General features: G+C 53.2%; 1 protein-coding gene across 1 annotated transcript in view; it reads right to left on the bottom strand.

Moving 5' to 3' along the window:
• KLF13 (KLF transcription factor 13) overlaps positions 1-20193 on the bottom strand; it is a 134559-nt gene extending 114366 nt beyond the window's left edge. The window contains exon 1 of the mRNA XM_073586900.1: positions 19478-20193. Coding sequence (XP_073443001.1) covers positions 19478-19925 — 448 coding nt within the window. The 5' untranslated portion in view covers positions 19926-20193. The remainder of the gene's footprint in view (positions 1-19477) is intronic.
• Positions 20194-21855: the final 1662 nt, after the last annotated feature.

Genomic DNA, 21855 nt, shown 5'->3' with positions numbered 1-21855 from the left:
CGGTCTCTTCTACCTCAGCCCCTCTGGTATCTCCTGTGGTATTAGTGGAGCACATCTTCCTACATATGAAGGAGGGCGCAGCTTCTTACCTCAGCCCCTCTGGTATCTCGTATGGCATTAGTGGAGCACATCTTCCTACATATGAAGGAGGGTGCAGCTTCTTACCTCAGCCCCTCTGGTATCTCCTGTGGTATTAGTGGAGCACATCTTTCTACATATGAAGGAGGGTGCAGCTTCTTACCTCAGCCCCTCTGGTATCTCTTGTGGTATTAGTGGAGCACATCTTCCTACATATGAAGGAGGGTGCAGCTTCTTACCTCAGCCCCTCTGGTATCTCCTGTGGTATTAGTGGAGCACATCTTCCTACATATGAAGGAGGGTGCAGCTTCTTACCTCAGCCCCTCTGGTATCTCCTGTGGTATTAGAGCGCATCTTCCTACATATGAAGGAGGGCGCAGCTTCTTACCTCAGCCCCTCTCGTATCTCCTGTGGTATTAGAGGAGCACATCTTCCTACATATGAAGGAGGGCGTAGCTTCTTACCTCAGCCCCTCTGGTATCTCCTGTGGTATTAGAGGAGCACATCTTCCTACATATGAAGGAGGGTGCAGCTTCTTACCTCAGCCCCTCTGGTATCTCCTGTGGTATTAGAGGAGCACATCTTCCTACATATGAAGGAGGGAGCAGCTTCTTACCTCAGCCCCTCTGGTATCTCCTGTGGTATTAGTGGAGCGCATATTCCTACATATGAACGAGGGTGCAGCTTCTTACCTCAGCCCCTCTGGTATCTCCTGTGGTATTAGAGGAGCACATTTTCCTACATATGAAGGAGGGCGCAGCTTCTTACCTCAGCCCCTCTGGTATCTCCTGTGGTATTAGAGGAGCACATCTTCCTACATATGAAGGAGGGTGCAGCTTCTTACCTCAGCCCCTCTGGTATCTCCTGTGGTATTAGTGGAGCGCATATTCCTACATATGAACGAGGGTGCAGCTTCTTACCTCAGCCCCTCTGGTATCTCCTGTGGTATTAGAGGAGCACATCTTCCTACATATGAAGGAGGGCGCAGCTTCTTACCTCAGCCCCTCTGGTATCTCCTGTGGTATTAGAGGAGCACATCTTCCTACATATGAAGGAGGGTGCAGCTTCTTACCTCAGCCCCTCTGGTATCTCCTGTGGTATTAGTGGAGCACATCTTTCTACATATGAAGGAGGGCGCAGCTTCTTACCTCAGCCCCTCTGGTATCTCGTATGGCATTAGTGGAGCACATCTTCCTACATATGAAGGAGGGTGCAGCTTCTTACCTCAGCCCCTCTGGTATCTCCTGTGGTATTAGTGGAGCACATCTTCCTACATATGAAGGAGGGTGCAGCTTCTTACCTCAGCCCCTCTGGTATCTCCTGTGGTATTAGAGGAGCGCATCTTCCTACATATGAAGGAGGGCGTAGCTTTTTACCTCAGCCCCTCTGTTATCTTCTGTGGTATTAGTGGAGCGCATCTTCCTACATATGAAGGAGGGAGCAGCTTCTTACCTCAGCCCCTGTTATCTCCTGTGGTATTAGTGGAGCACATCTTTCTACATATGAAGGAGGGTGCAGCTTCTTACCTCAGCCCCTCTGGTATCTCCTGTGGTATTAGTGGAGCACATCTTCCTACATATGAAGGAGGGTGCAGCTTCTTACCTCAGCCCCTCTGTTATCTCCTGTGGTATTAGTGGAGCACATCTTCCTACATATGAAGGAGGGAGCAGCTTCTTACCTCAGCCCCTGTTATCTCCTGTGGTATTAGTGGAGCACATCTTTCTACATATGAAGGAGGGTGCAGCTTCTTACCTCAGCCCCTCTGGTATCTCCTGTGGTATTAGTGGAGCACATCTTCCTACATATGAAGGAGGGTGCAGCTTCTTACCTCAGCCCCTCTGGTATCTCCTGTGGGATTAGTGGAGCGCATCTTTCTACATATGAAGGAGGGTGCAGCTTCTTACCTCAGCTCCTCTGGTATCTCCTGTGGTATTAGTAGAGCACATCTTCCTACATATGAAGGAGGGTACAGCTTCTTACCTCAGACCCTCTGGTAGCTCCTGTGGTATTAGTGGAGCACACCTTCCTACATATACATAGTAACATAGTTATTAAGGTTGAAGGGAGACTTTAAGTCCATCTAGTTCAACCCATATCCTATCCTAACTTGCCCTAACATGTTGATCCAGAGGAAGGCAAAAAAAAAACCCAGGTGGCAAACAGTAAGCTTCACATTGGGGAAAAAAATTCCTTCCCGACTCCACATACGGCAATCAGACTAGCTTCCTGGATCAACGGAATAAAAAGGAAGCTAGTGTATATACCCTGTAATATTATACTTTTCAAGAAAGGCATCCAGTCCCTTCTTAAATTTTAGTAGGGAATCACTCATTACAACATCATATGGCAGAGAGTTCCATAGTCTCACTGCTCTTACAGTAAAGAATCCGCGTCTGTGAGTATGCTTAAACCTTCTTTCCTCTAGACGTAGAGGATGCCCCCTTGTCCCCGTCACAGGTCTAAGGCTATGTGCACACACTGCGGATTGGTCTGCGGATTTTTATCTGCAGAACCGCAGGTAAAATGACCTGCGGTTTGCCACCTGGACAATGGAATAGGTGGCAAACCGCAGCAGAATCCGCAGAAACAATTGACATGTCATTTGTTTCTGCGGATTCAAAACCGCAGCTTTTCCGCAGTTAAAAATCCGCAGCATGTGCACAGCAGAATGCACGGTGGCTCAGTGGTTAGCGCTGCAGCCTTGCAGCGCTGAGGTCCTGGGTTCGAATCCCACCAAGGACAACATCTGCAAGGAGTTTGTATGTTCTGCCCGTGTTTGCGTGGGTTTCCTCCGGGTACTCCGGTTTCCTCCCACATTCTAAAGACATACTGATAGGGAATTTAGATTGTGAGCCCCATCGGGGACAGTGATGATAATATGTGCAAACTGTAAAGCGCTGCGGAATATGTTAGCGCTATATAAAAATAAAGATTATTATTATTAATCCCATAGGATAACATGCTACTGTACACTGCAGAACTGCTGCAGTTCTGCTGCGGCCAAAACCGCAGCGGACCTGCAGCAAAAACCGCAGTGTGTGCACATAGCCTAAGAGTAAAAAGATCATTAGAAAGGTCTTTGTACTGTCCCCGCATATATTTATACATTGTAATAAGATTACCCCCTAAGCCTTTGATTCTCCAAACTAAATAACCCCAAGTGTAATAACCTGTCTTGGTATTGCAGACCCCCCTAGTTCCCTAATAACCTTGGTCGCTCTTCTCTGCACCCTCTCCAGTTCAGCTATGTCTTTCTAAGGGTACTGTTACAACAATTAGCGATGCACCAGCAATCCCGACAACTATATGGATCGCTGGTGCATCGCTAAGTGGTCGCTAGTAAGCTGCCACACAGGCAGATCTCACCAGCGACATAGCAGGGGTCAGAGGTCGCTACTTACCTGTCAGGCTAAGTGCACACGTACCGGAACTCTAGCGGAAATTCCCGTGAGAATTCCGGAATTCCAGTCCGCGGGAAAATCGCATTTTAAATTCCCGCGATTTTCCCGCGGAAAAACTAGCATTTTGCAAGCGTAATTAGCTTGCAGAATGCTAGCGTTCTCCAAGCGATCTGTAGCATCGCTTGGAGAACTGATTGACAGGTTGGTCACACTCGTCAAACATAGTGTTTGACCAGTGTGACCAACTTTTTACTACTGAGGCTGCCTATGCGGCATCAGTAGTAAAAGATAGAATGTAAAAAAAAATAAAAAATGGTGTTATTCTTACCTTCCGATGTCCCACGCATCCGTTCTCAGTAATCCTTTGCGAAAATGCCCGCGATGACGTCAGTTCTCACGGGATCGCGACGTCTCGCGGTCATTCGCGATGACGTCGCGCGAATGACCGCGAGACTTCGCGATCCCGCGAGAGTGGACGCCATCGCGGGCATTTTCGCAAAGGCTTACTGGGAACGGGAGCGTGGAGAGAGGCGGGAAGACTGCACGGGACGCCGGAAGGTAAGAATAACAATATTTTTTATTTTAAAATTCTATTTTTTACAGGGATATGGTACCCAAAGCCCGGAGGACAGTCTCCTCTCCTCCGGACCGTGGGTACCATCCGCAATTGTTCTGCTTACTTTCCGCATGGTGTGCACAGCCACATGCGGGAAGTAAGCGGAACAATACATTCCTATGGGTGCGGGATCGCCGCGATTCCGCAAATTAATGAGCATGCTGCGGTTTTTACCGCGAAGCGATTCCGCCGCGGTTAAAACCGCAGCATTAGTACAGCATTGCGGAATCCCATAGGAATGCATATTTTTTGCGTTTTCGCGGCAAAATCGCGCGGTTAAAACCGCCGCGGAAACGCGAAAAAAAGCCACGTGTGAACTCAGCCTCAGATGCAGCGATCCTGACGTCCCCCCGCCCGCGACCACGTGTCGCTCGTCGGCGCCACACGAAGGTGACGAGAAATGATCTAGGACCTTCTCGCGCGACGAGCAGCGAGGGAGCGGTCGGAGATAAGTATCAGACATAGCGATATCGCTAGCAATATCGCTGCTACGTAACAAAATCGGTGACGTTACAGCGATATTGCTAGCAATATCGCTATGTGTAACGGGGGCTTTATACACTGGAGACCAGAACTGTACACAGTATTCTAAGTGTGGTCGCACTAGTGACTTATATAGAGGTAAAATTATGTTCTCCTCATGAGCATCTATGCCTCTTTTAATGCATCCCATTAATTTATTTGCCTTTGCAGCAGCTGCCTGACACTGGCCACTAAATGTGAATTTGTCATCCACCCATACACCCAGGTCTTTTTCAGTGACAGTTTTGCCCAGTGTTTTACAATTAAGCACATAATTATACATCTTATTCGTTCTACCCAAGTTCATGATCTTACATTTATCCCCATTAAAGCTCATTTGCCATTTATCAGACCAAGCTTCTAGTTTACATAAATCCTCCTGTAATATAAAATTGTCCTCCTCTGTATTGATTACCCTGCAGAGTTTAGTGTCATCTGCAAATATTGAAATTCTACTCTCTATGCCCCCTACAAGGTCATTAATAAATATGTTAAAAAGAAGCGGGCCCAAAACTGACCCCTGTGGTACCCCACTGCTAACCGTGACCCAGTCCGAGTGTGCTCCATTAATAACCACCCTTTGTTTCCTATCCCTGAGCCAGCTCTTAACCCACTTACACATATTTTCCCCTATCCCCATTGTTCTCATTTTATGTATCAACCTTTTGTGTGGCACCGTATCAAAAGCTTTTGAAAAGTCCATGTACACCACGTCCACTGCATTCCCTTGGTCCAGTCCGGAATTTACCTCTTCATAAAAGCTTATCAGATTAGTCTGACAGGAACTGTCCCTTGTAAACCCATGTTGATATTGGGTCATGAGGTTATTCTTCTCCAGATACTCCAGTATAGAATCTATATGAAGGAGGGTGCAGCTTCTTACCTGAGACTGTCTGGTATCTCCTGTGGCATTAGTGGAGCACATCTTTTACATATGAAGGAAGGTGCAGCTTCTTACCTCAGCCCCTCTGGTAGCTCCTGTGGTATTAGTGGAGCGCATCTTCCTACATATGAAGGAGGGTGCAGCTTCTTACCTCAGCCTGTCTGGTATCTCCTGTGGCATTAGTGGAGCGCATCTTCCTACATATGAAGGAGGGCGCAGCTTCTTACCTCAGCCCCTCTGGTATCTCCTGTGATATTAATGGAGCACACCTTCCTACATATGAAGGAGAGAGCAGCTTCTTACCTCAGCCCTTCTGGTATCTCCTGTGGTATTAGTGGAGCACATCTTCTTACATATGAAGGAGGGAGCAGCTTCTTACCTCAGCCCCTCTGGTATCTCCTGTGGTATTACTGGAGCGAATCTTTCTACACATGAAGGAGGGAGCAGCTTCTTACCTCAGCCCCTCTGGTATCTCCTGTGGTATTAGTGGAGCACATCTTCCTACATATGAAGGAGGGAGCAGCTTCTTACCTCAGCCCCTCTGGTATCTCCTGTGGTATTAGTGGAGCGCATCTTTCTACATATGAAGGAGGGTGCAGCTTCTTGCCTCAGCCCCTCTGGTATCTGCTGTGGTATTAGTGGAGCACATCTTCCTACATATGAAGGAGGGCACAGCTTCTTACCTCAGCCCCTCTGGTATCTCCTGTGGTATTAGTGGAGAACACCTTCCTACATATGAAGGAGGGTGCAGCTTCTTACCTCAGCCCCTCTGGTATCTCCTGTGGAATTAGTGGAGCATATCTTCCTACATATAAAGGAGGGCGCAGCTTCTTACCTCAGCCCCTCTGGTATCTCCTGTGGTATTAGTGGAGCACATCTTCCTACATATAAAGGAGGGTGCAGCTTCTTACCTCAGCCCCTCTGGTATCTCCTGTGGAATTAGTGGAGCACATCTTCCTACATATAAAGGAGGGCGCAGCTGCTTACCGCCCATGCTCACAGGTCGCTGTCCCAACAATCTACGACAAGTTTCTCTCAGTGAATCGAGGCGGCGGCCATTTTAATTGTGTAGTCATTACCTCGGTAGACAAAACAAGTATGATTTGCTAATTACATGTATTTAGGAATTTATTTATACTGTCATGTCCTTAGTGATTTTTTTCCATTCCAGGAGAATAAATCTAATAGCCACTGTCAATCATTGACTGCAGTATTTAAGTGGCCTGATAATGGTGGTGCGCCAATTCACCCCCTCATGGCTGCCATCTTTGTGCTCCTGTGAAGCTCAGCCATGGGGAGGCAGTAACAGCATGCATGAATTCTTGATCACGTGATCTAGGACATGGTCAGAGTACCGTAGAGCCGCAACCCAAATGTTACGAAAGGTCGGAAATTCACTACAGTGCAACCCGAATGACGACTAAAGCATTATGTCGCTAGGACAGATTACCCACACATTTCTTCTCATAAAAGATGTCTTATGTGCCGTCCCTTCTGGGGCATGGGTTTCTTAAGAAGAATGTGATAGTCATAGAAATTTGTTCTATGTGAATTTACCTCGTAGTTAGGTTTTCAAGTACCAAATAAAGAGCAAAAAATTCAGATGTGAATATGGAAACAGAAAATCTGCTGCATAGACAGGACCATCATAGATGTGATTATAAGACATATCATCCACGTGCTGCAGCGTAAAGCGACCGGGGTGAGGATCTGGAACCCCCAGCCTCGCCTAGTCTGCTGCGGATTGTCACTGTGGATTGTACCCTTCATACTGCAAAAAACATACAATTTGGTGCGCTCATTTAGGCACTGCAGAAAGTCTGCAGCAGATCAGTCAGTCCCAAGTGGATGTAGCTTCCACATTCCTTCCCTTTTCTCTGAAAAGACCCTCCTTATAATGCACCAAGCACACATTTCTCAGAAGGGCTGTGCACGGAGGCCCCTCTGTGGGGGCCATCTATCCCTTAATTGGGAGAAGGAAAGAGTGAATCACTCAGACAGAAGGGGCCACGGGTGAAGAAGGACTGCACTAAGGCAGCATTTCACAGGCAGTACACACATACTATAGTGTTCCAACAAGACCAACAGCACACTGCACCCAAAGAGTAACCAACCACAGTGCCCACAGAAGCATGCCATTCTGAGGAGCGATAATTTGATTACTCCACAGATGGCATTATAAGGCTGGTTCCATACATCAGCATACCACGCTGCATACAATGTACTATACGGACCAGACCCCAGTCTCCAGACCTGAACCCAAAAGCCTCATGGACAGGTGTATATGAGACTGCAGAGTTCAGGAGACCAGGCTGGTCCATACATCTGAACTTGGATTGTGCATGGGTTTGTGAAACTGGCCTAAGCCAGTGGTCCCCAACCTTTTTTGCACCAGGGACCGGTTTCAAGCAAGACCATTCTTCTATGGCCCGGCAGGGCAGGGATGGAGGTGTGGCAGGGGCGGGGCTTTGGTCATAAGGGGGCGGGGCTATGGACGGAGTTGTAGTGTAGCAGTGCATACTTATAATTAAATAACTTTTATAATGTGACTCAACTCACCATAGGTTTTGAATGAGTGCTCCATCACCCCCTTCTCCCCATCATTGCCTTCACCCCATCACTCCCCTCTCCCCATCATTGCCTTCACCCCATCACTCCCCTCTCCCCATCATTGCCTTCAATCCATCACTGCTGTCTCCCCATCATTGCCTTCACCCCATCATTGCCATCTCTCCATCATTGCCTTCAATCCATCACTGCTGTCTCCCCATCATTGCCTTCACCCCATCACTGCTGTCTCCCCATCATTGCCTTCACCCCATCACTCCCCTCTCCCCATCATTGCCTTCACCCCATCACTGCTGTCTCCCCATCATTGCCTTCATCCCATCATTGCCTTCACCCCATCACTCCCCTCTCCCCATCATTGCCTTCAATCCATCACTGCTGTCTCCCCATCATTGCCTTCACCCCATCACTGCCATCTCTCCATCATTGCCTTCAATCCATCACTGCTGTCTCCCCATCATTGCCTTCACCCCATCACTGCCATCTCTCCATCATTGCCTTCAATCCATCACTGCTGTCTCCCCATCATTGCCTTCACCCCATCACTGCTGTCTCCCCATCATTGCCTTCACCCCATCACTCCCCTCTCCCCATCATTGCCTTCACCCCATCACTGCTGTCTCCCCATCATTGCCTTCATCCCATCATTGCCTTCACCCCATCACTCCCCTCTCCCCATCATTGCCTTCAATCCATCACTGCTATCTCCCCATCATTGCCTTCACCCCATCACTGCCATCTCTCCATCATTGCCTTCAATCCATCACTGCTGTCTCCCCATCATTGCCTTCACCCCATCACTGCTGTCTCCCCATCATTGCCTTCACCCCATCACTCCCCTCTCCCCATCATTGCCTTCACCCCATCACTGCTGTCTCCCCATCATTGCCTTCATCCCATCATTGCCTTCACCCCAACACTCCCCTCTCCCCATCACTCCCGTCTCTCCATCACTCCCCTCATGGCCTTCTCCTCATGTCCCCATCTCCTCCAGGGCCAGGCTACACAAACACAGACCAACACACATATACACACACACACACACAGGGCCAGGCTACATACATACATACATACATACATACATACATACATACACACACACACACACACACACACACACACACACACACACACACACACACACACACACACACACACACACACCACCTCTCTCCTCTCACCTGACCGCCGCCCGCGCTTCCTCTCTGACACAGCAGCGGCCGCGCTCCTCTCTGTGTCAGTCAGAGACAGGAAGCGCGGGCGGCTGGCAGGAAGCTGGACGCAGTGGACGGGTCCTTGCAGCTCCGCTCCTGCTATTCCCTCTTGCAGGCAGCGGAGCTGCTTGGATCGCTCCCTGGCCGCCGCTAAGAATTGCTGCGTGCCGCCCCAGCCCCCGCTACGCCACTGACCGCCCCTGGCTCCCCTTGTGTCCGCGGACCGGCAAGGGCACTGCAGCGGCCCGGTGCTGGGCCGCGGACCGGCGGATGGGGACCCCTGGCCTAAGCCATCCAGTGCCCATGTACAGAGAATATGACAACTCTACATGCCACCAACCTTATGGCCCAGTAGACGACATGGAGAAGGCAGCATCGGTGTACCCGTGAAATGCCTCACCAATGGCACTAAATCTTGTGCCGATATTACCAGTCCTTGGCCAACACAGCCCACATAATAACCTCATCTAGACATCACGGTTGTGATCTCACTAGTAACATGCTCGGCTCAGTGATCACACAGAGAAGGAATTGGCGTCTTCACTCTATTCTGATGGGGCATTACAAATCATAATTTTTTCAAAATGGGAGGGGACCCAAAGGTCGGACCACCACCAGTCTGCATGTCACTGCCTATTTTTTGAATAGGTGTTCACTTTACATTTTGGCAATAACCCTTTACATTGTTGGTGTGGTCTTTAAATGGAGATGGAAGTTCTCCAGGCACAGAGTGTTAGGGTGTGTGCACACGTTGTGGATTCGGCTGCGGAATTTTCCGCGCGGATTTGTCTGAATCCGCAGGTCAAAAAGACCTGCGGTTTATCTGTGGATTTTCTGCGGATTAGCCTGCGGTTTGACACCTGTCACAAAGAAGTGACATGCTGCGGATTTGAAACCGCGGAAAATTCTGCACCGTGGGCACTGCGGTTTTCATTTTACATAGATTAAAAGGGTACTGTACAACACAGGATGAACTGCTGCGGATCCGCAGGGCCAATTCCGCTGATCCGCAGCAGAATCCGCAACGTGTGCACACACCCTAACACCTAATAACCAAACTGCCTGAGTTAGATGCACACCTCGGCTTATAGAGAGCCTGCAGCACACCATGGCTTATAGAAAACCTGCTGCACACCTTCGCTAATAGAGCAGGGTTCCCCAACTCCAGTCCTCAAGGCCCACCATCAGATCATGTTTTCAGGATTTCCTTAGTATTGCTCAGGTGATAATTGCGTCACCTGTGCAATACAAAGGGAATCCTGAAAACATGATCTGTTGGTGGGCCTTGAGGACTGGAGTTGGGGAACCCTGTTATAAAGGACCTGCTGCACACCACGGATAATAGAAAACCTGCCTCACACCACTGCTCATCGAAGTCGGGTTGCACACCTCGGCTTATAGAAGACCTGCCCCACACCACGGCTTATAGAAATCCTGGCGCGCACACCACGGCTTATAGAAGACCTGCCGCACACCACGGATTATAGAAGACCTGCCGCATACCTCGGCTTAAAGAGGACCTGCCGCACACCTCGGCTTAAAGAGGACCTGCCGCACACCTCGGCTTAAAAAGGACCTGCCGCACACCTCGGCTTAAAGAGGACCTGCCGCACACCTCCGCTTATAAAAGACCTGCCGCACACCACGGCTTATAGAAGACCTGCCGCACACCACGGATTATAAAGGACCTGCCGCACACCTCGGCTTATAGAGGACTTGCCGCACACCTCGGCTTAAAGAGGACCTGCCGAACACCACGGCTTATAGAAGACCTGCCGCACACCACAGCTTATAGAGGCCCTGCCGCACATCTCGGCTTATAGAGGACCTGCCGCACACCTCAGCTTAAAGAGGACCTGCCGCACACCTCGGCTTATAGAGGACCTGCCGCACACCTCGGCTTACAGAGGACCTGCAGCACACCAGGGCTTATAGAGGACCTGCAGCACAACACGGCTTATAAAAGACCTGTCACACACCTTGGCATATAAAGGACCTGCAGCACACCTTGAGTTACAGAGGACCTGTCGCACCTTGGCAAATAGAGGACCTGTCACACGCCTCGGGTTATAGAGGACCTGCTGCAAGCTTCGAGTTATAGAGGACCTGCCGCACGCTTCGAGTTATAGAGCACTTGCTGCACACCTCGAGTTATAGAGGACCTGCCGCACCCAAAGGACCTGTCGCACCTTGGCAAATAGAGACCCTGCCACACACCTCGGGTTATAGAGGACCTGCCGCACGCTTCGAGTTATAGAGGACCTGCCGCACGCTTCGAGTTATAGAGGACCTGCTGCACCCAAAGGACCTGTCGCACCTTGGCAAATAGAGGCCCTGCCACACACCTCGGGTTATAGAGGACCTGCCGCACGCTTCGAGATATAGAGGACCTGCCGCACCCAAAGTAATTGCACTTTCAAGCAATAATTCTGGAGCATTTTTAACTCTGCATTGTACTGTTCCTCTGTTATTCTTCCTGCAAATCTATTCTATAAAGCTCAAGTGTGTGTATGTATGTATGTATGTACGGAATTGGCAACCGCACCGTCGCAGCTACAGCCACAAAATTTGGCACAGTCACACGTCTGGACCCTGAGAGCATCCTAGGCTATGTTGTGAGGCGAAATTTTAACCCCGCGCATTCCAATTCACCAAACAATTTTGCCCCTATCTACATAATGGGGAAAAAGTGTGTGTGTATCAAGCCCCGCCCCTCATTATGTCATAATGGTTGCCATGGCGACACTGATGTCATCATAGGTTGCAAGCCTCGCCGCTCATTATGATGTCATAATGGTTGACTATGGGATGGAGGATGTGTGATGGGTATATGGGCACTGGACTATGGGATGGAGGATATGTATGACGGGTATATGGGCACTGGACTATGGGATGGAGGATATGTATGACGGGTATATGGGCACGGGACTATGGGATGGAGGATATGTATGATGGGTATATGGGCATGGGACTATGGGATGGAGGATATGTATGATGGGTATATGGGCATGGGACTATGAGATGAAGGATGTGTGATGGGTATATGGGCATGGGACTATTGGATGGTGAATATGTATGATGGGTATATGGGCATGGGACTATGGGACGGAGGATGTGTGATGGGTATATGGGCACTCGACTATGGGATGGCGAATATGTATGATGGGTATATGGGCACGGGACTATGGGATGGAGAATATGTATGATGGGTATATGGGCACGGGACTATGGGATAGAGGATGTGTGATGGGTATATTGGCACTCGACTATGGGATGGAGGATAGGTATGTTTGGTATATGGGCACGGGACTATGGGATGGAGGATGTGTGATGGGTATATGGGCACTCGACTATGGGATGGCGAATATGTATGATGGGTATATGGGCACGGGACTATGGGATGGAGGATGTGTGATGGGTATATGGGCACGGGACTATGGGATGGAGGATGTGTGATGGGTATATGGGCACTCGACTATGGGATGGAGGATATGTATGATGGGTACGGGACTATGGGATGGAGGATGTGTGATGGGTATATGGGCACTCGACTATGGGATGGCGAATATGTATGATGGGTATATGGGCACGGGACTATGGGATGGAGGATGTGTGATGGGTATATGGGCACGGGACTATGGGATGGAGGATGTGTGATGGGTATATGGGCACTCGACTATGGGATGGAGGATATGTATGATGGGTACGGGACTATGTGATGGAGGATGTGTGATGGGTATATGGGCACTCGACTATGGGATAGAGGATAGGTATGTTGGGTATATGGGCACTCGACTATGGGATGGAGGATAATTATAATTTGTTATAACTATCCACAGTTAGTTACTTTGCCCGGTCAGCGCCGGGCTCTTCAGCCAGTATATGAATAAATAACTGGGCATATCCATTTTCCTTGTCATATGGGGCATATCCTTACACCATCTGTCAACACTCAGTGGCATGACCGTGTGCAGATTGACACCACCACCTGGTAACACCCAGTTGACAATTTATTCACAAATGTCCACAGGAATGACAGAGGGGGGCACATTGCAATGCACTAGATAATACCTGCTTCATCTGTGTATATCAAACAAAAGAGAACTTTTTGCAAACAAATCTGCATCTGATGAATGTGTCGCCCTGCCACCAAACACCTCAGGCTGTACCACTAATGATACAGCCCTAGCACTGATCCTGTACACGGCTTTCTTTGTGGTGCCCTCTCCCAGCACAGTCCTGCAGCCGCAGTATCAGGGCATTAGTGTGCAGCTACCTGTCCTCAGCGCCAGCCACCTGCTGACAGCCGGGCACCCGGCACTGGCTGCCTGGTCTGCGATCCGTTAGTGATGTCTGTTGCTGGCCAAAGAGTAGGACGCTGCCCCGCACAGGGCGAGGGCGTGTGACTGAGGGGGAGGGGATATTGTGTAAAGGGTGGGCGTGGCCGATGACGGGGCGTTCCACAGGTGGGCGTGTCACCATATAACAAAGACGCTAACAAGCTTCTGTGTGTGTCATGTCCCTCACCTGCCATCCCCGCACTGTGACACCTGGCGGCCGGCACGGGGAGCAGGAAGGCAGCACACAGCCTCCAATGGCTGCCCAGGGGTCACCTGAGGTGCTGGCCTTCTGTGCCCGCTCCTCCCAATTCTCCACACTATAGTGATCGGTACTCCCCAGCACACAGCCTCATGTACGGCGGCACAGAGGACTGCAGGCTCACACCCACCCTGGAAACACTGACACAGACAGCGCTGCACCCACCCAAGCAACTGCACCCTGCTGTCACACAGTGCCACCCCACTCACATGTGCCCGATACACACAGTGCCACCCCCACTCACATGTGCCAGTACACACAGTGCCACCCCACTCACATGTGCCCGATACACACAGTGCCACCCCACTCACATGTGCCAGTACACACAGTGCCACCCCCACTCACATGAGCCAGTACACACAGTGCCACCCCCACTCACATGAGCCAGTACACACAGTGCCACCCCACTCACATGTGCCAGTACACACAGTGCCACCCCCACTCACATGTGCCAGTACACACAGTGCCACCCCACTCACATGTGCCAGTACACACAGTGCCACCCCACTCACATGTGCCAGTACACACAGTGCCACCCCACTCACATGTGCCAGTACACACAGTGCCACCCCCACTCACATGTGCCAGTACACACAGTGCCACCCCCACTCACATGTGCCCGATACACACAGTGCCACCCCACTCACATGTGCCAGTACACAGTGCCACCCCCACTCACATGTGCCAGTACACAGTGCCACCCCCACTCACATGAGCCAGTACACACAGTGCCACCCCCACTCACATGAGCCAGTACACACAGTGCCACCCCCACTCACATGAGCCAGTACACACAGTGCCACCCCCACTCACATGAGCCAGTACACACAGTGCCACCCCCACTCACATGAGCCAGTACACACAGTGCCACCCCCACTCACATGAGCCAGTACACACAGTGCCACCCCAATCACATGAGCCAGTAAACACAGTGCCACCCCACTCACATGTGCCCGATACACACACTGCCACCCCACTCACATGTGCCAGTACACAGTGCCACCCCCACTCACTTGTGCCAGTACACACTGCCACCCCCACTCACATGTACCAGTACACACAGTGCCACCCCCACTCACATGAGTCCGATACACACAGTGCCACCCCCACTCACATGAGTCCGATACACACAGTGCCACCCCCACTCACATGTGCCCGATACACACAGTGCCACCCCCACTCACATGTGCCAGTACACACAGTGCCACCCCCACTCACATGAGCCAGTACACACAGTGCCACCCCCACTCACATGTGCCAGTACACACAGTGCCACCCCCACTCACATGTGCCAGTACACACAGTGCCACCCCCACTCACATGTGCCAGTACACACAGTGCCACCCCCACTCACATGTGCCAGTACACACAGTGCCACCCCCACTCACATGAGCCAGTACACACAGTGCCACCCCCACTCACATGAGCCAGTACACACAGTGCCACCCCACTCACATGTGCCAGTACACACAGTGCCACCCCCACTCACATGTGCCAGTACACACAGTGCCACCCCCACTCACATGTGCCAGTACACACAGTGCCACCCCCACTCACATGTGCCAGTACACACAGTGCCACCCCCACTCACATGAGCCAGTACACACAGTGCCACCCCCACTCACATGAGCCAGTACACACAGTGCCACCCCCACTCACATGTGCCAGTACACAGTGCCACCCCCACTCACATGTGCCAGTACACAGTGCCACCCCCACTCACATGTGCCAGTACACAGTACCACCCCCACTCACATGTGCCCGATACACACAGTGCCACCCGACTCACATGTGCCCGATACACACAGTGCGACCCCCACTCACATGAGCCAGTACACAGTGGCACCTCCACTCACATGTGCCAGAACACAGTGCCACCCCCACTCACATGAGTCCGATACACACAGTGCCACCTCCACTCACATGAGCCAGAACACAGTGCCACCCCCACTCACATGAGTCCAATACACAGTGCCACCCCCACTCACATGAGTCCGATACACACAGTGCCACCTCCACTCACATGAGCCAGAACACAGTGCCACCCCCACTCACATGAGTCCAATACACAGTGCCACCCCCACTCACATGAGCCAGTACACACAGTGCCACCCCCACTCACATGAGCCAGTACACACAGTGCCACCCCACTCACATGTGCCAGTACACACAGTGCCACCCCCACTCACATGTGCCAGTACACACAGTGCCACCCCCACTCACATGTGCCAGTACACACAGTGCCACCCCCACTCACATGTGCCAGTACACACAGTGCCACCCCCACTCACATGAGCCAGTACACACAGTGCCACCCCCACTCACATGAGCCAGTACACACAGTGCCACCCCAATCACATGAGCCAGTAAACACAGTGCCACCCCACTCACATGTGCCCGATACACACACTGCCACCCCACTCACATGTGCCAGTACACAGTGCCACCCCCACTCACTTGTGCCAGTACACACTGCCACCCCCACTCACATGTACCAGTACACACAGTGCCACCCCCACTCACATGAGTCCGATACACACAGTGCCACCCCCACTCACATGAGTCCGATACACACAGTGCCACCCCCACTCACATGTGCCCGATACACACAGTGCCACCCCCACTCACATGTGCCAGTACACACAGTGCCACCCCCACTCACATGAGCCAGTACACACAGTGCCACCCCCACTCACATGTGCCAGTACACACAGTGCCACCCCCACTCACATGTGCCAGTACACACAGTGCCACCCCCACTCACATGTGCCAGTACACACAGTGCCACCCCCACTCACATGTGCCAGTACACACAGTGCCACCCCCACTCACATGAGCCAGTACACACAGTGCCACCCCCACTCACATGAGCCAGTACACACAGTGCCACCCCACTCACATGTGCCAGTACACACAGTGCCACCCCCACTCACATGTGCCAGTACACACAGTGCCACCCCCACTCACATGTGCCAGTACACACAGTGCCACCCCCACTCACATGTGCCAGTACACACAGTGCCACCCCCACTCACATGAGCCAGTACACACAGTGCCACCCCCACTCACATGAGCCAGTACACACAGTGCCACCCCCACTCACATGTGCCAGTACACAGTGCCACCCCCACTCACATGTGCCAGTACACAGTGCCACCCCCACTCACATGTGCCAGTACACAGTACCACCCCCACTCACATGTGCCCGATACACACAGTGCCACCCGACTCACATGTGCCCGATACACACAGTGCGACCCCCACTCACATGAGCCAGTACACAGTGGCACCTCCACTCACATGTGCCAGAACACAGTGCCACCCCCACTCACATGAGTCCGATACACACAGTGCCACCTCCACTCACATGAGCCAGAACACAGTGCCACCCCCACTCACATGAGTCCAATACACAGTGCCACCCCCACTCACATGAGCCAGTACACAGTGGCACCTCCACTCACATGTGCCAGAACACAGTGCCACCCCCACTCACATGAGTCCGATACACACAGTGCCACCTCCACTCACATGAGCCAGAACACAGTGCCACCCCCACTCACATGAGCCAGTACACAGTGCCACCCCCACTCACATGTGCCAGTACACACAGTGCCACCCCCACTCACATGAGCCAGCGCGCAGTGGCACCCCCACTAAAATGTGCCCGATACACACAGTGCCAACCCCACTCACATGAGCCAGTACGCAGTGGCACCCCCACTAACATGTGCCCGACACACACAGTGCCACCCCCAGTCACGTGCCAGTACGCAGTGCCACCCCCACTAACATGTGCCCGATACACACAGTGCCACCCCCACTCACAAGTGCCAGTACACAGTGCCACCCCCACTCACATGTGCCCGATACACACAGTGCCACCCCCACTCACATGTGCCAATACACAGTGCCACCCCCACTCACATGTGCCCGATACACACAGTGCCACCCCGACTTACATGAGCCAGTACGCAGTGGCACCCCCACTAACATGTGCCCGATACACACAGTGCCATCCCCACTCACATGTGCCAGTACACAGTGCCACCCCCACTCACATGTGCCAGTACACACAGTGCCACCCCCACTCACATGTGCCAGTACACACAGTGCCACCCCCACTCACATGTGCCCGATACACAGTGCCACCCCCACTCACATGTGCCCGATACACAGTGCCACCCCCACTCACATGTGTCCAATTCAAACAGTGCCACCTCCAGTAACATGTGCCTGATACAGAGTGCCACCTCCAGTAACATGTGCCTGATACAGAGTGCCACCTCCACTCTCATGTGCCAATACACAGTGCCACCCCGACTCACATGTGCCAGTACACAGTGCCACCTCCACTCACATGTGCCTGATACACACAGTACCACGTCCACTCACATGTGCCAATACACAGTGCCACCCCCACTCACATGTGCTTGCAGACACAGTGCCACCTCCACTCACACCAGCCTGGTACACATAGTGCCCGTTCACAACTGCCTGCACATAGTGCCACCTCTGCTCCTGCCAGATCACACCTGCCTGCACCCATAGTGCCACCTCCAGTCACGTGCGCAAAGCCATCTGCCTGGCAGACATAGCTCCACCTCCACTCTGACTGGCAGATACAGGCCACCTCCACTCATGCCTGGTCACACCTGCCTGGCAGATATAGTGCCACCTTCACTCATGGCCGGTCACACCTGCCTGGCAGATGTAGTGCCACCCGTGGCCGGTCACACCTGCCTGGTAGATATAGTGCCACCTCCACTCGTGGCCGGTCACACCTGCCTGGCAGATGTAGTGCCACCTCCACTCGTGGCCGGTCACACCTGCCTGGCAGATGTAGTGCCACCTCCACTCGTGGCCGATCACACTCACCTGGCAGATACATGCCACCTCCACTCGTGGCCGGTCACACCTGCCTGGCAGATATAGGGCCACCTCCACTCGTGCCCTGTCACACCTGCCTGGTAGATATAGTGCCACCTCCACTCGTGGCCGGTCACACCTGCCTGGCAGATGTAGTGCCACCTCCACTCGTGGCCGATCACACTCACCTGGCAGATACATGCCACCTCCACTCGTGGCCGGTCACACCTGCCTGGCAGATATAGGGCCACCTCCACTCGTGCCCTGTCACACCTGCCTGGTAGATATAGTGCCACCTCCACTCGTGCCCGGTCACACCTGCCTGGCAGATACAGTGCCACCTCCACTCGTGGCCAGTCACACCTGCCTGGCAGATACAGTGCCACCTCCACTCGTGGCCGGTCACACCTGCCTGGCAGATACAGTGCCGCCTCCACTCGTGGCCGGTCACACCTGCCAGACAGCTATAGTGCTGCCTCCACTCGTGGCCGGTCACACCTGCCTGGCAGATACAGTGCCGCCTCCACTCGTGGCCGGTCACACCTGCCAGACAGCTATAGTGCTGCCTCCACTCGTGGCCGGTCACACCTGCCTGGCAGATACATGCCGCCTCCACTCGTGGCCGGTCACACCTGCCTGGCAGACCGGAGGGTGGGTGCGATCACAGCCATTCTCGCTTTGTCTGCCCAGTCATCCCCCTGCCGGTGGCAGCTGGCAGGGCACTGACCTGTGTGTGTCCTCAGATGAGCCTTCAGATGGGAGGACTTGCCGTAGACTTTCTCACAGCCCGGGTAGGGACACTTGTGCTTCTTCAGGGGTGACTCGGGGTCACCTCGGCTTTTCCCACGTCTGCCTCTTTGTCTGGCGCTCGGCTCCGGCAGGAGGGGAGCAGTGGCCGCCCTATCTCCACGCTTCCCGGCCACGGTGTCGCCCCCGGCCGTCACCCCGGTACTTTCCTCGCCCTCCTCCGCATGATCGGGGACTTGTTGGTTGAAATCGGCCAGGATCCGGGCGACCACGAACAGGGACGCGTTCTCCCGGCCAGTCCTGTCTTCCGAGGGGGCCGCGGGCGCCGGGACGTCGCTCTTGTGCCCGCTGCTGTGCACAATCGCCCGGCTGGACATGGACACCAGGCACTCTGCCGCGAAGTGATCCACGCAGGCCACTGTGGACATCTTCCTCTGCGGGATTCCTTCACGCCTCAGGCCGGGGATCTGGAGACCGAGCTGCTGCTGACACCAGATTGCACTTGGTCCATACAGATCACGCCCAAGGTGCAGAGAGAAAGCGATCCATGTGAGTGAGGGGAGGGCTCCTGACACTGACAGCTGCCAGATCCGCGCCGATCCCAGGGTTTCCCTCTCCTCCCGGGATCTACATGTTGTGGACGTGCCCGCTCCCTGGATGAGCTCTGCAGCAGCAGGCGCCGCGCGATGTGTCCCACGTGGGGGCGTGGCGTGCAGAAACATCTGTGGGTGACGTCACGAGAAGCCACATCCTGGGCAGATTGCTCTTCTGGAGGGGTCCTCATCTGCACCACACCCTGGGTCCTGGCAGGAGCCCCTCATACCCCCTGGCAATGCCACTCATGATCCCTGCCACTCTGCATCCTCCCTGACAATAGATTACTGGGGGTCTCCACATTCCACCAGTGGGGTTACCAGTTCTGCCTGATGTGATTAGAAGCTGAACCCATGAAGGCGATATGGCGAGGAGCGATAACGGGGGGGCATCACTGCCTCTACACCATCACAGCGACCAGCCGTCCATCAGCTCGGCCGGAATGTCCGTAATCCTGGGATTACCATTCCTGAGCATCTCTCCTTGGACCTGGGTGCAGGGGTGGATTAAGGGTAGCCAGGGCCCGGGGTAGTTCAGACTCTGTGGGCCCCCCTCGTCACGTGACGGGGGTCACGAATCGTAGAGCCACACTCTACATAGAGAATAATGGAGCCTCCAGCACCGACCTCCACCCGCAGAGCCACACTCTACATAGAGAATAATGGAGCCTCCAGCACTGACCTCCACCCGCAGAGCCACACTCTACATAGAGAATAATGGAGCCTCCAGCACCGACCTCCACCCGCAGAGCCACACTCTACATAGAGAATAATGGAGCCTCCAGCACTGACCTCCACCCGCAGAGCCACACTCTACATAGAGAATAATGGAGCCTCCAGCACCGACCTCCACCCGCAGAGCCACACTCCACATAGAGAATAATGGGGCCTCCGGCACCGACCTCCACCCGCAGAGCCACACTCCACATAGAGAATAATGGAGCCTCCAGCACCGACCTCCACCCGCAGAGCCACACTCCACATAGAGAATAATGGAGCCTCCAGCACCGACCTCCACCCGCAGAGCCACACTCCACATAGAGAATAATGGAGCCTCCAGCACCGACCTCCACCCGCAGAGCCGCACTCCACATAGAGAATAATGGGGCCTCCGGCACCGACCTCCACCCGCAGAGCCACACTCCACATAGAGAATAATGGGGCCTCCGGCACCGACCTCCACCCGCAGAGCCACACTCCACATAGAGAATAATGGGGCCTCCGGCACCGACCTCCACCCGCAGAGCCGCACTCCACATAGAGAATAATGGGGCCTCCGGCACCTACCTCCACCCGCAGAGCCACACTCCACATAGAGAATAATGGAGCCTCCAGCACCGACCTCCACCCGCAGAGCCGCACTCCACATAGAGAATAATGGAGCCTCCAGCACCGACCTCCACCCGCAGAGCCCCACTCCACATACATGGCTGCTCTCAGTGCTCTGTGCTGTGCGCACAGGACCTGTGATGAGGTCACAGGAGGGGAGGAGACAGGGGTCACATGATCGGGGGCCCTGACACCTTACCTCCTGTGATCTCATCACAAGCCTTTGCACGCTACCAGCAGCATCAGCGTTCACGCTACTTGTAGATGCTGCTGGTAGCAGAGCACATAATGCCGCCCCCACGGTCACTCACTTTTAGGTGGGGAGAAGATGGAGTGCCATTGCAGCAGCCAGCAGGAATGTGGTGGGGGCCCCCTTAGAAGCTCTTGTGGTGGGGGCCCCGGGGCTGAAGCCCCGCCTGTCCTGCCTATAATCCGG

This window comes from Dendrobates tinctorius, unplaced genomic scaffold, assembly GCF_039654945.1.
Source record: "Dendrobates tinctorius isolate UK_male_01 unplaced genomic scaffold, ASM3965494v1 ptg000097l, whole genome shotgun sequence".
In the NCBI taxonomy this organism is placed as follows: Eukaryota; Metazoa; Chordata; class Amphibia; order Anura; family Dendrobatidae; genus Dendrobates; species Dendrobates tinctorius.
The sequence above is the reverse complement of the archived record's forward strand: the minus strand, read 5'-3'. Positions and strand labels throughout refer to the sequence as shown.